The sequence below is a fragment of the Triturus cristatus genome, chromosome 3_1, assembly GCF_964204655.1.
Source record: "Triturus cristatus chromosome 3_1, aTriCri1.1, whole genome shotgun sequence".
In the NCBI taxonomy this organism is placed as follows: Eukaryota; Metazoa; Chordata; class Amphibia; order Caudata; family Salamandridae; genus Triturus; species Triturus cristatus.
In genome coordinates this window covers 273,861,200-273,878,469 of record NC_140583.1, presented here as the reverse complement: position 1 = coordinate 273,878,469, position 17,270 = coordinate 273,861,200, and the positions used below count along the sequence as shown (strand labels likewise).

Below are 17,270 nucleotides of genomic sequence, written 5' to 3'. Positions count from 1 at the left end.
ATGACACCCAACTCATCCTCTCCCTCACCAAGGAAACCGACGTCACCAGGCACAACTTCCAAGAAGCGATAACAGCCGTCGCAACCTGGATGAAGAACAGCTGCCTGAAACTCAACTCAGAGAAAACATAGTCCTCCTCCTCGGGCCCCACTCCCTCCGCATGGGACAACACCTGGTTCCCCCCGCCCTCAGAAACCCACCCACCCCGACAGACCATGCACGTAACCTCAGTATCCTACCGGACTCATCGCTCACTATGAATCGCCAGATCAACGCAGACTCCTCCGCATGCTTCAACACCCTCTGCATACTACTCAAAACATTCAAATAGATACCCCCCGACTCCAGGAAAACGGTCATTCACGCCCTCATCACCAGCAGACTCGACCACGGCAATGCCCTCTATGCCGGAATCAACAAAAAACTAATTTGCAAACTCCAGACCACCCAGAACGCTGCGGCCCGACTAATCTTCGATATCCCACCGCGCAACCACATCACCCAACACCTCCGCGACTTCCACTGGCTCCTCGTCGAAAGAAGAATAACTTTCAAGCTGCTCACACATGTCTACGTCATCGGACCGCAATACCTCCACAACCGCCACTCCTTCCATACCCCTAAGAGAAAACTCCACACAGCTGACCTCGCCCTAGCCACGGTCCCACGTTTCTACAGGAGCAGAGCAGGTGGAAGGTCCTTCTCCCACCTCGCAGCCAAGACTTGGAACGGCCTCCCCATTTATCTCCGATGATGTCCGACACTGCACCAATTCAGGAAAGACCTCAAGACCTGGCTCTTTGAATGACCCCAACAGAGCTGCATGAGGGTTTGCATGTTCAGCATTTGCCATTACAAAGCAACTGTTCCATCTGGAGCGTAAATGTGTCCAGTTCAGTGAGGCAAGGCAACAAAGAAAATGGGGATCTAGAAGGAATTCTTCATTGTCTTCAAGAACCTATCTAGACTTGAGTGCTTAACTTAAATAATCCTTCACCCAACAATTAGGGATGAGCTTTATATCAGCTTCTAGGCATTGGATCTCATTCACAAAGCCATGTAAGGCTGTAAATCTTTGATTACATCCAAAATGGCTCAATATACTCCATAAAACAAAAATAGGGAAGGATAGGTTTAATTCTAATTAGATATTGTCACAGGTAAAGCTTCCCCATCAAAGTGTGTAGAACAGCAGAATGAAAGGCCATCAAATAGAAGGGAATGTAATGAGTCCTCTAATTTAGAGAGATGAGTGGAATTGTTATCAGTTAGATGTCCTGAACTCTGAGTTATCACCTAAAAAGGATGGTGACCCTCCCAAAATATTCAAAGCTCATCATCACGCCTGTGTTTTTTTACTTCAATAAGTGGCCTAAATCACTTGTTACCTAGTGTCGCTATTGGCTCCCCATTCAGAAACACTGCCTATTTAAGGTAATTTGCTTTTGTCGCAAAGCCAGCCACAGTCCCACCACTGTGAACTACACGTGTTTACTGTTCTCTGCATCCACTCCTTCAAACTTCCTGCGCCAAAGTGCTGCCTACTTCATGCCCGTGCCTAGATTTAAAAGGCATACATGGGTGGCCGTGCCTTTTCAGTTATCACACAGAGGGCCTGGAATATTCTTTCTTTGTAATGTAGATCTGAGAAACAGCGGATTAGTGTTTGTAAACTGACGGAAACTCATTTTCGATAGCCGTAATGCACCTTTACCTGGATGGTTGCATGCCTTATAAATTAAACAATATCTGTAGAAAAATGCTTCATGATCTGGCCCCTCCTTTCTGTGACCTTCCTCTGAGTGCACAGTGAACTCTCTGGCTAGCTCTCAGCGAGGGCAAAGATCATTTTCACACAAATGACTATAGTTAGTGGTCCTCATAGAAGTATTCTAATGCAGTTCTCATATACCTCCATCGTGGTAAGTATTGTGTACTGGATCTTTAATAGTTAGTAAATGATATGGCTATCTGGGATTGTAATTCATTGTCCAGTTTATTCCAAAATGTCCCTACAGTCTCACTGAACAATGCCCTAAGCAGTTTGTATGGGTAAAAACACCATGTTTCTTGCCCTAGTAAGGGCCATGCACAGGTCCAGCATTCTTCAGGACTGGTCTCTCCCCTCTCCTGACCCTGTGTTTTCCTCGTATGTGAAGGTTATCCGTGTTCAGTATGGGAAGAAGAGGAGAAAGAAAACCTATGCCTGAAATCTTTGTGGTGCAGCTTCTGTTCTCTTCACCTGTATCATTGTAAAAACCTTTCCTTGTTCACGGAAAAGCACTATGCTAATTATTTATCATACTCATTATAATGCATTAGTTGTCAACTTTCTATTCATATATCATGGGATCAGTCTGAGGGCACAGGCGTTCATTGCATGATCACACATGGAAAAGAGCTATATCACATGCAGAATGCATTGCACATAAAGTTAAGACTTTCGAAAAAACCTTTGTTTATATCCTTGCTTGGTCGTATTTATGCATTTTGCATCCACTGTGGCTAAAGTTGAACCGATGATCCTTTCACATTGTTAACACATCGGTCCTCGACATGACGAAACTGCTGCTGTTGAACTTCTCCTTTCTGCTTCGGCTCTGTCTCCCTTTGATGGGTGGTGACAGTGGAATGAAAGACTGGCAGCGTTGAGTTCATGAGACAGGAGAGTGTGTTTACACGGGCAGAGAGGATCTTGCTATATTGCTAGAAGGGACATGCTTATTTCAGGGTGAAAATAACTTCACTTCATGGCAATAGTTGATTTACTTGTTGTAAAGAGGGTCCTATTATTTCAGTAGTTTAACCTATTTCATTTTCTCTCGCGTTGTACTAAGGGCAGCCTTTTTCATGACTTTCCTATTTCTTATCTCTATTAGTGGAGATTTTTTTTTATTCAGGTTACGAGGGACATGTTATGTTGTGCAGGTTGAGAATTTCAAGACTATGTAATAGAAGAAGAGTGTTAAGACAGACCCCAGATTCACACCACTACTGTTCATATGCATAGTTTAATAAAATGCTGATAAACTATAGCTCCACCTCAGCATTTCACTCTAAAGTATCGCCACTGTTTCGCACCTCTTAGTTTCTACCTGTGAATTCTAGTTTGTTTACTGGGTCACCAAAAGTCGAAGATGTCCTATCTAAAGGTTCATAGTCTTGGCTGCTGGTACTGATATGCAAGCCTGCCTTTTGAACTTATTGCAAAAGTCAAAACGACCCCAACAGAATTTTCCTTGTCTATTAAAACAAAATCTTCGGAGAAATAAGAAGGTATTTTCCAAGCATGAATAGTTTTCCAAGCATTTATAGTTGCCAAAAGTCTAAGGGACGATTTAGAGTCTGGCGGTCAAAGACTCGCAGTGGTGGTCCTGCGACCACCCTATAAGGAGGCGGCCATTTGAACCGCCTGTGGACTGCTCCAGGGATCCCCCGGTCCCTTGCGGTGGTGCAAGCGGAGGGCTAAATTATAAGCAAGGCCGGACCGTCGCGGTCCTCCAAGCATATTATGAGTTTCCCCTCCGCCAGCCAATTCATGGTGGGCTTTCCGCAATTAAAAGGCTGGCGGAGGGGAAACAAAGGGGGCCCTACAGGGTCCCCATGCCCCCGCTGCCATGGGGATGCATTCCTGTCTGCTTGCACCCCTAGTTCCTGCACGGCATGAACTTCACAGTCCATGCCGTGCTGGAACTTCTTTTGCGTTCCCATTGCGGTGCCCGTTTTCAGGGAATCGCCGCGAGAACGCAAAAGAAAGGCCCAAAGAAGCCCACCAGACACGGGTTGTACTCATAATCTGGCGGGCGGTCTTTGCCCAGCTTCAGCGGTGCTGGGATGGCGCAGAGCCAAGGCAGCACCACTAAAGTCGAAATCGGGCCCGAAGTCTTTGTGGGGCAAATGGGCCATACTCCAAAACCGGACGAAGGCAATCAACATGCCACAAAAATTAACCACTCAGTCCAGACCGTGAGCACCCTTACTCTACTGCCTACATGGCTCAAAAGATTTGCGCTGAGACCAAATAAGAGGAGAGCTCATCCGAGGTCCTATCGCTAGCATGGATCCTCAATAACTGGTGGTTGAGTATGGGCGAGGTCTTCTTTTATAGGAAGGCCCCACACAAGTCAGCCACCGCCTGCTGAGATCTTGCTTGACATTGAAAGAATTCCCAACCCTCCAGGAGTTCCTGAAAGACCCGTGGCAGGATACTGGATATTTTTTTACTCTGCTAAAAGAGGCTGCGAAAGGTTTCAATCCCCTATGTCGCAGGGTGCTCTTGAGTCAACAACCGCAGTCCTGTAATCCTAGCGGTGTTGGCGGTGTGGTAAAGGGTGCAAACAAGATGCGGCTGCGTTGTCATCCTTGTGTTGTCAAGATGCAGCTGTGGCACCATCCTCATGTCATTGTGGGCTCCACTGGGGGTGGAGCACAGTGTGGTAAAGTCATGACCGTGAGCTTTAGGGCTTAATCTTGTATTGAACAGGAATAGGAGTGTGACTCAAGGCTTAAAAGGTGTGCTTGATACATGTCTGAGGGACTGTAATGCAGAATGTGTAAAGTGGTGTGGTGGGAGGAAACTGGTTATCAACTACTCTTCTAATTGGTATGTGACTCTTTGTTTTTTAGATGGAATGCAACAGACTGCTAATGACCATGAGGTAAATGTCTTTTTCTGCAGTTACCTTGACGGTATTTTCATCTGTACAGCCTTCATTTCAACTTTGTAACATATCTGTCGATTTTCTTACAAGAGTTGTGACCATCAGCATACCCTGAAAACATTTTTTGGGGTGGTTGGATACTCCCCAGTAGAATGTGGAGGGAAACGTTGTACTGCTTTAATTTTTGCTTGGTGTGCCAGAGTTGGGTTCTTATCCTGACCTTGGGACTGACCCAGAAAAGTGTAACTGTGGACACATCCCAATCCCCTAACCCTCAAATTATAGGTGTAGTCCAAAGTATGTGATGTAAACATTATTTTGATCTCTTGTACTATTCAAATTCCTTGTTTTCTCCTCCTCACATTACATTGTTGTTTCTGTAATTTGATTTTAATGGGACCCTCTGTGTTTTCCTGCTGCAATACAAGATTGTCTGTAAAGTGTTCCTCTGCCTCTTTGGAAAAACCTGTTACGTTAATTGCTCTTAATTAGATCAAGTTCAGTGGAACTCTGCGTTATCTGATCATCAATTTCCTTTATTTGCATTGTCCAAACATAAATTTAATAAGGAGTAGTAGTTACTCAGATCTAATGCAGCGTTCTCTTTGTGTTCTTGTTATCTCTTCGAAAGTGATGCTATTTTCCCTCTACTGGCCATCTTTATTTTAGTATCTTTATTGCTTTGTAGAAAAGACAAGATCTAAATGATAGACAGAAAATTCCAAAACATGATATCCAAAATTAGGTGCATATTTTCACTCATTCTTTGTTATTGTCTGTTAGTTCCTACAGGAATCTCCAAGATTGTGAAATCAGCTAAATCCCCTGGTTTCTCCCATATAGCACCCTCAGTTTTGATCTCCATGTCAAAGAAACCACAAATTGTGCTACATTTCAGCTGTTGCCACTTAGTGTCATCAGACCCTTCATCACTAAACAGGACTTCCAAGCTGCTGTACAGGCACTGGTGATACCAGCTTAGAATACAGTAGCTGTCTAACAGCCAGTCCTGCCTGAACTTCTCAAAACTCGTTCGTTCTGTCCAGGCTGATCACCCAGATGAGATAATTCTACATAATTCCTCCAATTTTAACTTCCTAAAGTGATTAGCCCATGATACTCGCGCCATGTATAAAATAGCTGTTATGACGTACAATGTTTTGTAATGCCTTAATTTCTTTCCCCCATCTCACACAAAACTGGAAGTGTCCGGTAAAAAAACACAGCCAAAGAAGCCAATCTGAACTAATAAAAACAACTGATTTAAAAAAAGAAAAGTCTACCAACAGGCGTTCCTTCTATGGATATGCACCTAGGATATAAAATGCCCTCCAGCCCATATAGGACTTACTTGCTCATTGCAGTTTCTCAAGGCCTAAAGTAAAGGATCAATTAAACCTGCCATGATATCGCTTATTTTGTTCATACTAATAAACCTGATATAAACTTCTCACAGTTGAGCTGCTGTTGTACTGCTACTGATCTCACATATATAAAATCTGTCAGTAGCAACCTCGCTAAACACATCATGCCAGATTCTTAGTTCAGTAGTTGAGCGCCTTATGTACTAATTGCATGTTCACCCCATCCTCTTTCCTACCAATGTTGCTTATTACAAATGTATATAGCCTATCAATCAATCAGGATTAATAAAGCGCAGTAGATAACCCGGGAGGGTTTTAAGGCGCTGGTGTTGCTAACTCCTTCGCGGAGAAAGCAGTGGAAAAACAAGATAAAAGCAGGAGAATTCACTCAGAAAAATGGGGGAGAGGAAGGCGAAAGCAGCAAAAACACAAGGCAAAGTTGGAGAAAGCACTCAGTACAATGAGGGAAAAGGACGGAGAGAGCAGTAAAAATGAGGCAAAAGTAATAGAAAGCACTCATAAAAACAAGGGAGAGGAAGGAGAAAGCAGTAAAAAACTACAGGAATTTGGGAGAAAGCACTTAAAAACGGGGGGAAAGGAAGGAGAAAGTAGTAAAAAAAATATTTAAAAAAGCAGGAGAAAGCACTCAGAAAACCAGAGGGAAAAGGAGAAAGCAGTAAAATAAAAAACGAGGTAAAACCTGGAGAAGCACTTAGAAAAACGGGAAAAAGGAAGGAGAAAGAAGTAAAAAAAAAACGAGGCAAAAGCAGGAGAAAGCACTCAGCAAAATGGGGAGGAAGCACAGCTGTGCAGCAGCACGGGAGAGCTGAGTCTGGGCCCTATCTGTCTTTCTTTTGTATTTCTGGTCTCTTTATATGTTTAGTCACCGCTGACTCCAACTGCATGAATATTTTGAACAACAAAGTATCACAGTGATTCCTTCTTCAAATGGATATAGCTTGAACTTGCCTCACAAAAGTATTTATTAAGTAATTTCTCTTCTTCTTGCAGATGTTGTGCTAGTTCTTATACTATTACTCTTTGTTGCACTGCTCTCTGTCACTCTTTGTGGTCTGGCAGTGCTGTATCAAATACACGTAAAATAAAAATAACGTTAACCTGAAAAAAAATAATTGCTGGCAAGAGAGTATAGGAGGAAGTCACCCATCATCATCAATACCTAATCACAGTCCCCCAAATCATTTTGACGTAATTTTTACTTCCCTATTTGATTTAATCATTTTAGTATTCTCTTTGTCATGGTGAGTCTTCTTCATCTATGTTCTTCTCACTGATGCTTAGCCACCCTTCTGACTATCTACCTCCATTAATCCCTAGTCATTTTGTATTTTAGCTTTAATCACCTCTGTATTTTATAACAGAGCACTGATTTTGCAGTGAGAAGGGCTAAGTGCTAGTTGCGTCAGTGAGAATGCTCATAATTAAAAAAAAAAAAAAGCATTTGCAATTCAATAGGTCTCGCATTTACGCGAGTTTAAGCTATTGACATTGTAAATGACAATGCCAATAGCTTAAACTATCGTAAATGCCAGATCTATTGCATTGCAAATGTTTGTTTAACTTTAAAACTGAGCGCGGCGCCGCTTCAAGGACATTGGTTTCTTTCTTTTTTTTTTTTACTTTAATACTGAGCACCGTGTCTTTGAAGCGGGTGTCACGCTGAGTGTTAAAGTTAAAAAATAAATGAAGAAACTGAGCGCAGTGTCCTTGAAGCAGCGCTATGCTCAGATTTAAAGTTAAAAATACGGAAACAGAGTGCAGTGTCCCAGAAGTGAACGCCGCGCTCCGCATGAAAAATGAATAAAATTGAAAATTATTGCGTTGTCCCTAAAGCGGGCGCCGTGATCATTATACAAATTCCCCAAAAAGCAGCCACCAGTGTCCCCATCAGTGGCAATAACAAAAATATTTCTCACCCCCTAGATAAAGCAGGCCGTGTAACCAGCCAAGTAAAAGGTCCAGTCGTTATGGGCCGTAACAAATGGAGACAAGGTGGGACTTACAAGTCCATTTACGAATCGGAAGCCACCATTTAAGAAGGACAATGACGCAAAGCCAATGACAAATATGGGCAGAGAGTGGAAGACACTTCAACAACATATCCTAATACAGCATGCCTCGCAGAGCGAGCAATGCATGCACACTGCCGCCAGGTTCGACCTAAAAACTGAAGTCATTGACATGCCACCCAGGCAAGTGTTTTAAAAAAATATTTATTCAACACAGTCTGAAAGTGGTAGCTCTTAGACTGAATGGTTAGTCTCATCGGGACATATAGGTCACTTATTTATAAGTCCTAGCTAGTTTATTGAATGAAACCTGATAAGTAAATAAAACTAATTACACTTAAAAAAGAATTTCGAGAAACAATATTCAGTTAAGCTTTTTATACCATTACCAGTATCTTGTTTTTTAATTCGTTCTTATTTTGAAGTATTTTCTCACACATTTTAGTTACCTGTAATCATTGTTCCTGCAATATTCTGCTACCGCTTATTAAGCATGTTCTTGCAAATTATTTTCTTGCGTTTTCTTAATTAGCTTAATTTGTGCTAGGTAATTGTAGGGTATTCACATTTTGGATTACTAATTGGTATCAGCTGAAGTTATGAATGAGATTCACTGTATAGTTTACAAAGAAGGTCATTCTGCCAGTATAAAAGACATTATAAAAATTACATTTGCGAACTGCAATATGAGCTTTAGCTCACAAATTGAAAAATACTTTAAGGAAATGATCACCTTGGCTATTGTGTAAAATTAAAGATAAAGCCAGTGGGCAGACAGGTTGATGTCCTTGTCTGATTTGCAGAAGGTTTTGGTTTATGAGATGTGCAGTAACTACTCTTTGGTTTGTCTCGATGGTATCACGGTGATATACAGTCATTTGTGAATTTGTATAGAGAATAATTGGCCTTGATCTACATGCTTGATTTCACCCAGTTAAATATCTTATAGTGTTTTTTTTCTTCTCTGTGTAGAAAGATATCGATGTTAAAGAGAGGTCGATATTCGATATCCCTATCTTCACAGAGGAGTTCCTGAATCATAGCAAAGGTGAGCACCGACCATTTTCGTAATTTGTTCCATGAATTTCAGATTATTTTAAACTGCCAACAAATCTGTATTACTCTTCTAGGCAACCAGAACTTTAATCTGAAACAATTCTCAATACCAGGCTTTCACAACAAAGTGTCCCGTTATTAGACACCTTCTGCTGCAGCGGTTATGTGTGGAACTTGACTGTCGGAGGCCTGTGTTTTTATCCCATAGAAGTGAAAGCCATTGAACCTCTTAGAATTAAGAGCTGTCAAGCGTGTGTTACAATTTCTTTCATTTACTTGAGAACAGAGCATAATGACCCAGACAGACAACGGAACTTGTGTTACATAGATATGTGGTGGCATGGACAGAATGTGGGCCAAAACTATATAACAAAAATGAATGTGTCCTCATGTAACGCAACTGGTGCTATGTAAAGCGCTCTGACACCCGATACCTTCGGGTCAAGTTCGCGCTATATAAACCTCTGTAAAAAAAAAAAAAGGGTGTTTCTCAGATTTTTGTCTTTGTGCGCCACCCTGGAATCATTATATCCAACTCTTCAGAAAACCAAATGCTTATATTCACCTCTTCAGAAAACAAAATGCTTCTAATATTATGAAACACAGGGCTTGCCAGGACACAGTTTGATGCAGATATTTATGTCCGATGACTCCTTCATGCTTTTCCTTCAGTTATTTTGCTTCGGAAGATACCATTGTTGATTCCTGGTGGCGTCCTTATACTTTATTCTGTTGAACCTATCGAGGATGCAATTGGTCTAGTCTTTCTGGATAGATGCATAGCCAGCATTTCAGGGAGCACGAGTTAAACCAGAGAAGGATCTACCTCCTTTCGACTGGCAACATACAGAAGGAACAATTAGCGGGCACTGTGTAAAGAAACAAACAAACTAGTTCATTTCTGCCTTCTTTGCTTAAAGAAACTAACTCTTGGAATTCTATTTTCAAAAGAGATGGATTATTCGTAGATCAAGCAGTATACCAAACGAAATATCTTAAAATGTACTCTCTCTGTCTATATAAAAAGGGGTGAATTGGTGTCTCTAAGATGATAAAGCACATGGTTGTTTTTACATACGCAATAAATACTAGTTGACTGTATTTTGAGCTGACGAGAGTTGATCTATCAGGCAGGCTTAAGATCCTAAGTGAAGTATTTTTTTACGTTTTGAACTTATGCCAGGGATTTAATAATCCTTCAAAAGTGCCAGACTTATTTTACAAAGAATTTTAGATGATAAAAACAAGAAGCCATGTTGACTTTTACACTGGGATCTTAATGAAATGTTACCTAGAGTACTGGGGAAGAGCAGATGACCATCTCAGTAGGGCACCACTCATAACTCTCCTTCACAGTGGTCACCATTTCAGGACTACTTCACCAATGCTTTTTCCTTGGACATGACCCAGAATGACATGATTGACTGTGCCAAATTTTGTGAATGTGCCACTTAAAGTACTTATCAAGAGGGGTGCTAAGACTGAAAGCATTAGTCTTTAGATTAGTAATTTAGCCATCCAAATTTCTAGATTGTTTATTTTTGTAAGGACTCTAATTTAAAGTTGGCTTTTTTGTGTGATTCTTGTTTATAAGGAAAGTACATGTGTGTTCCATAGGTGTGACATACCCCAGACACTATAGGAAACCTCTCACAAAAAATGTGTGTTTGGATAGGGTTAGAGGCAAATTTCTTGGACCTGCCCTATGGAAGGACGTGGTTTCACCCTCTGAAGGGTGGTCAAAGTGAAGGTCTGTTGATGGCCTCAAGCGTTCTCTCTCACCAGCCGGAGCGAACTAGAGAGGAGAGACACTGTAATTAAACTAACAGTACTCTGTAACCACAGTGAAAGGATAGCTAAAACAAGGAAAAAGAACTTGGCACACAAGTTCAGCTCATAAACACATAAGAAATAAAATAATGAATTACATTTTAAAAAACACAAGGAGCGACTATGGCAAGCTGTTCTGTGCTTATTGTTGGCATGACATGTTAAAAAAGGGGGGAGTTATATGATACTGAAACAGCTGCAACATACTGAGTTGTCTGAGACATTTGTGTTTCAGTGTAGTAAAGGGTTATGCGGTCTGTCTCCATTTGCAAACTCAGGCCAGCAGAATGGGACATTGGGCACCAACTCACCAGCTGAAGCATGAGAAAAGAGGGGGAATCAAGGTTAATTAAAAAAAAAGGGTTTTAGGAGTTTAAAGACCTAGGCAGCTGAACATAGAAGAGTCTTGTGAATGTAGAAGTAGCTTGTAACTCCTTTTGCCTTTAGTTTCTTCTGCATGCCTGGAACATTGTAGAAGTATACTTCTGTGACTGATACTTTGAAGATTTAATGTTGCATCTTAAAAGGATAGTGCCCCCTTGAGACCCAAACTTTCGGCTACACATCCACACAGCTGCAGATACTTGGGACTAGTGGAAATAGCTTCTGCCTTCATGCAATAGATCCTAACCCCTCAGAAATGTCATGTAAAGCATGCACATTTTGCCCTCAGACTCTCCTCAGGCATTTCAGGTGGACAAAAGAGTAGACAGGGTTGCACCTGTTCCTCATTAATTGTAGATCTTTGGGCTGCCACAAACTGGATGTCTTCCCTCTAACCAGGATAACAGGCTAGGCATCCCGTTTCTTACGGAGACGTGGCTACATGATGGCCCGAGCCGGACACAGTCCAAACCATGCCCCCAGGATACTGTGTCTCTCAACAAGATCGTGAAAACAAGGGAGGTGGGGGGCTCTCTATTAACTGAATGACAATTTTAGGGTGTTTTTACTCCCCCACTCTTCAGGATTGCAAAGTTTGTCCTTCGCAATCTCACTCACACCGACCTTTATCTTTTCTGGGGCCCTACTTTATAGTCCATCTGGTTCTACGGTTCATTTCCTCAATACACTCCCTCAGATAGTCGCAGACATGGCTCTCAATAAGATCAACTTCTCCTTGCAAGGAGATTTTAACATCAATGCTGAGGACTCCACTAATAGCACCTCAAAAAGCCTACTCCAGGACCATCCCTCCTTACAGTTTCAAGATAATTTCACAGGTCTGGCCCATGAGAAAGGGCATAGTGTTGATCTGGTATTTAGCAACATCCTCAATCTACAGGTACTACAACCCACGCCAGTTCTATGGTCAGACCACTATATGAGTCCCGTCACCTTGTATCATCCCTCCTCTACTAGCGGTCCACCCTGGTCTATGAGGAAGGATCACTGCTGGTCAAAATTAGACAGCAAGGATTGGAAAGATATCCTCCTTAAGTCTACGCCCGATTTATGTGAGCATATACCTGTAGCATCCCAAGTTCTTTAAGTGGCTTAACAACTCCCTGGACCAGATCATTCTGGCGAAGGCGTGCAATGGTATACATCAAAGTAAATAATCTTGTTGGTTTACCCCTTGGCTTTGGTACTTAAGAAGAAGTGCAAAAGCCTAAGGAGAAAATGGAGGAAGTGCAACAATGAACTTAGTAAGCTTGTGTATCGGGATGCAGTCAGGCATTATCATTCTGAGACCAGACCACACACGCTTCTTATTCCACCACCAAAATTGAGAAGGCCTTCAACTCGCCCAGAGAAATGTTTCAAATTCTGAAATCACTTATGGAGGTTAAAACAGACTGTTCACCACCAGAACCAACAGTTGCTCGCTGCAACATGCTGTCCACTGTCTTTTCCAAGAAAATCACAGATATTAACTCCTTGGTTCTTGACTGTACAAAGGATATTGAGTTGTCTACAGGCAGGCAACCCGGGGGCTGCCCAGTACAAGACCTTTTCTGCCAACACCTTCAACCAGCTTTTGGCCTTTTTTAACCTAGTCAAGTCAGCTTTCCCTCTTGATCCAGTCCCCCTACGTATTTTAGAACAAGGTTCAGAGAGCATTTTCCTGTCCTGCTAGAACACCTGAATCTATTAGTATCCTATGGTTCAGTTCCTAAGAAATGGAAACACGCACTGGTAAAGCCACTGCTAAAAAAGCCAAGCCTAGATCCTTCGTGTTTGGGAAACTTTAGACCTATCTCCCTACTGATGGGAGTGTTTAAGCACTTGGAGAAACATGTTATTCAACATCTTTCCTTTTTCTGGAATCTAACAGTCTTCCTTACCCCACCCAAATGAGTTCATACTGCAGCATAGCACTGAAACTGCACTGTTGACCGCGTGATAGAAGAACTCAGGCAACTCTTAGACAAAGGAGGCTCTGTGGCAGTCATCCTATTAGACCTCAGTGCTGCATTCGATAATACGGTGGACTCTTGTTCAGGGGATTACAGATGAAGGGGTAAGTGATTGTGCACTTAAATGGCTGACATCCTTCCTTGAGGGTAGAACTTTCCAAGTGCTGGACCAAACATGCTTCTCAGACGTCTTTCCTCTGAAATGTGGAGTACCATGGGGCTTTACTGTAAGTCCTACTCTCTTCAACCTTTACATGTGCCCTTTATCAGAACTAGTGCAAACTTTTGGATTGACAATAGTTTCTTACGCAGACAGCACCCTATTAGTTGTCTGTGTCTCCAGGGACCACGGTTCCAACTGTAACCAACTTGTCCCCTACTTAAAGGATGTGGGCAACTGGATGGCCAGGTGCTACCTCAAGTTAAATAGTGACAAGACTGAACTTATGCTCCTAGGCAACAATAGGGTTATTAGGGCATTCCTCCCTTGGCCGGAGTGCCTTGGGAATACACCTAGCGCTGAAAATCTAATAAAAATCTTGAATGTCTGGCTGTGTGACTGCTTACCATGGAGTCCCAGGCCAACAAACTAGCAGAAAAATGAAGTGGAATATTAACACTGCTGAGGAAAGTGCTAGACCTGCTGCCCTGCCTCTCACGAAGACTCATTGTACAGGCCTTGATCATCTGCCGGCTGGACTGTAGGAACTCTTTATATCTAGGCTCATCACACTATGGTAAATGAAGGTTGCAGATCATTCAAAATGCGGCTGCCCACCTCCTCCTTGAAATTACAAGGCACCTGTCAGCAGTAAGGGCTTTGGTCGACCTTCATTGGCTCCCCTTTGAGTAGCGGGTGCAGTTTAAGGCGCTTCATCACTCATAGGACCTTCCATAACAAAGGACACTAAATACTATGTGCCCTCATTGAGCCATATAACCCCAGAAAGTCCCTGAGATCTGAGACTTCTCTCCTCTTAGCGACTTAAAAGATTCAGAGATCCAGATTGGCATTGGAAGTATTTGGCTCCTAAGCTATTGAATTGTTTGCCTCTCGAAAGGCGTCAAATAGCCTGAATCCGTTTTTAGAAAATCCCTGAAGACCTGATTATTTGTCAATTAGATGTTCCCTCAGCGTGCGGGGGGTCGGTTCAAGAGTCTGCTGGTAGGAGTAGCTCTGGGGAGCCTCCGGGTAGCCATGCGCTTTACTAGTAGTCCATTAGATTAGACAAGGTTGTTTAGCTTAATTGTTTGTGGCTGGTAGTACACCAACTTTATTGTTGAACATTTTAATTCATGACCAGTGTGATAGTATCAGAATTAAATGACACAGCGGGCACAAGGTACACCATGTTTTACTTTCATTCTTTTCCAGAAGTTCACAGCAATGAATATGGTTCTACCACGGAATTGCTTACATTTTTTGTTATAATGCAAGTAAGGCAGTGCAGTGCGTTCCTGACAATTAGTATTTAGATTGGAGGACTATCTTACTAACATTTCAAACACAATGCATCTTTAAGAGGTCCTCAAGTATTGCTTAAAAAACGCACTGTGACAGAGAAAGGAGTTGCCTTCAGTGAGCCTAATCCATTGCAATCTCAATAAATAACAATCCTTTGGATTGATGATAATGAAACCTTAATTTTTTAATTATAAAAGAGGAATTGCTGTGTAGTTAAAACACAATCATCACAGTGGGAAATTCCTTAATGTACGAGTTATTTTTCTTCTCATGAGGACCACTAAATTGTGATTGAACACTGCCACCCATTATCCAGGTTTGACTCCTGTCGGTCTGCCCTGCATCAAGCTGGTGCTAATCCTTGTGTGATGTTGGTGGCATGCGAGTTAATGCTAGTGCCTACAACAATTTCAGCACCCAGAAAACTCACAATTGTTGCTTCGTGGACCTTGGTTCTTTCAAGAGAAGCAGAAATCCAGTAAAGGACAGGGATAAAGAGAGAGGCAATGGTCTTGAAAACCATATTCCATTTCATCTAGTTTGTCAATATTTCGTTCTTCCCAATAGCATCCTAATCTAGTCAGGTTTATGATGGGGATGAAAAGAGGTGAAGTGGTAGAACTGGTTTACTGTTTATAATTTATGATGTCCCCCATTACTGCTGTCAGGTGGCATTTTTTCAAACGACCTACTAAGAGTTCTCTGGCTCGAACTCTGCATCATGTACGTGCAATAGAAAAGGTACAGGTATCTCCACAATTCTAAAAGTTTTACATCAGCGGGCCTTCGACCAAACTGCCACCTTGGGATTATCAACGGACTTCAATAAAAGTTGATTGTGTTGACTTTGTAGTAGATGCCCTCAGTTGAGTGCCTTTATTTAAAACCCATCCAAGTACTGTATTTCCCCACTGGTAGAAATGTTAGATTTTGTTTCTGGAGTGTCACTCTTTCAGATTGCCGTCCTTGTACTTTACATTGTAACAGCTGTAGGGAACAAAGTCTACTCCAATTAACATGTACTTTGCACAAACCTATGTCAAAAAGTGTCTCAAAATAACAGTTGAAGGTAAGAGAACTGCTTCTGACCTGTGTGGAAATGGGTTGCGGTAGGGTGCGGGTAAAGAGAAGATGCTGAAGATAGGTAAAATTGTGGGAGAACATAAGAGACCACAGAGCACAGTGGTGGTAAGCAGCATAAATGATTTGAGAGGGAACAAGAATTTGCATACAGTGTGTCAGTTAACAGGCAGACAAGAGGCAGAGTGTCGGAGGGAGAATAAAAGTAATGAACCAGAATTGGGAAATAATAGTGATGTGAGGATAGTATATCAGTCAAGGAGTTGTAGGGTCATCAAAGCTAGTTGTTTATGAAGAGTAACGTTTTTGCAAAGATGGTGTGGTGTGTAAGCATGAAAGAAAAAGCAGAGGAAGGGGCCTGGAAGGAAACTAGACAGATAAGGAATGTGTAAGGGAAGTGGCATGCCAATTTAAAAGCTGGTGGGTCCGAGATCAGATGATGTTTGAATAGAAATGTTTCAGAGAGGCGAAGTGTTGAGTAGAATGCTTGAAAGATGGCCCCGTGTGTTTTCAGCCCATTCCAAGTAAATATATGCACTTTTGGAGTTTGGTTCTGCCTGACATTTATAGGATTCATAAAGTGTATGGCTTTGATGATTATATATTCTATAATCTATATTATGCAGAACATTTTAAACTATAGACAGTTTAAAAGTGGAATAAATGAAAGGTCACTTAAAAAGTATTTCTCTCCCGCGCATACTTTTAAATGATTTTTTTCCACTGCAATAAATGAAAAGTTTTCAAGCAACAGGTGAAAACCAACAAGTCGGCACATCAGACGGATTCTTCTTCCTGCAGCTGCCTTATTTTATTAATATTCTTCATGCACCACACTGGACCTACATTTAGCTTCCAGTTTTGTCCGATGGTGCTGTGCAGTCTCCGCTGCTAATTTGCCCAGCCAAAATGTGACAACGTGGAGAAGTGTAGCTCACTGGTTAGAGGAGGCATACCCTGAAGCAGAGATCAGGCCCGGGACCTGGGTTCGATTCCCGACGCGGCAGGGTCCAGAACCCAATTGTCCACGGACTCGATAATTCTCGTTTCGGTGCCCACTCTAAGCACGAGTTCACACTATGCAGCTCTGGGCAACAAGCCTGCTTAATCTCCACAACGGCCCCCCGCGGCGGGATGCCTGGCTTTCACCTTGGGGATGCCCAGCACGGGTTAATGCCCAGTACAGGTTATCTTACAGGGAAAAACCAGGACGGGTTCCCAATGCAAGCGCCAAGATGCCCGTAGGGTGATAGTTGCGCTCTGTAAGTACTCCAATCAATCAATCAATCAATCATTGAAGTACATAAGGCACTAACCAGCTCTCTGCTATAAGTTTCTGTTTTTCAGTGCCTCATTGACTCTGTTTTGGAGCTCTTCTCAATGCTTAACGAATGAAACTCCTTAGCTTTTGACAGCGCTCAAGT

At 42.2% G+C, this 17,270-nt stretch overlaps 1 protein-coding gene across 7 annotated transcripts in view; it reads left to right on the top strand.

Moving 5' to 3' along the window:
* Positions 1–17,270, top strand: part of HMG20A (high mobility group 20A) — a 209,910-nt gene that overhangs the window by 171,689 nt on the left and 20,951 nt on the right. For all 7 annotated transcript variants that reach the window (XM_085643871.1, XM_085643874.1, XM_085643872.1 and 4 more), the window contains 2 exons: positions 4,627–4,658; positions 9,028–9,103. In XM_085643871.1, the coding sequence (XP_085499997.1) occupies positions 4,627–4,658; positions 9,028–9,103 (108 nt within the window). The remainder of the gene's footprint in view (positions 1–4,626; positions 4,659–9,027; positions 9,104–17,270) is intronic.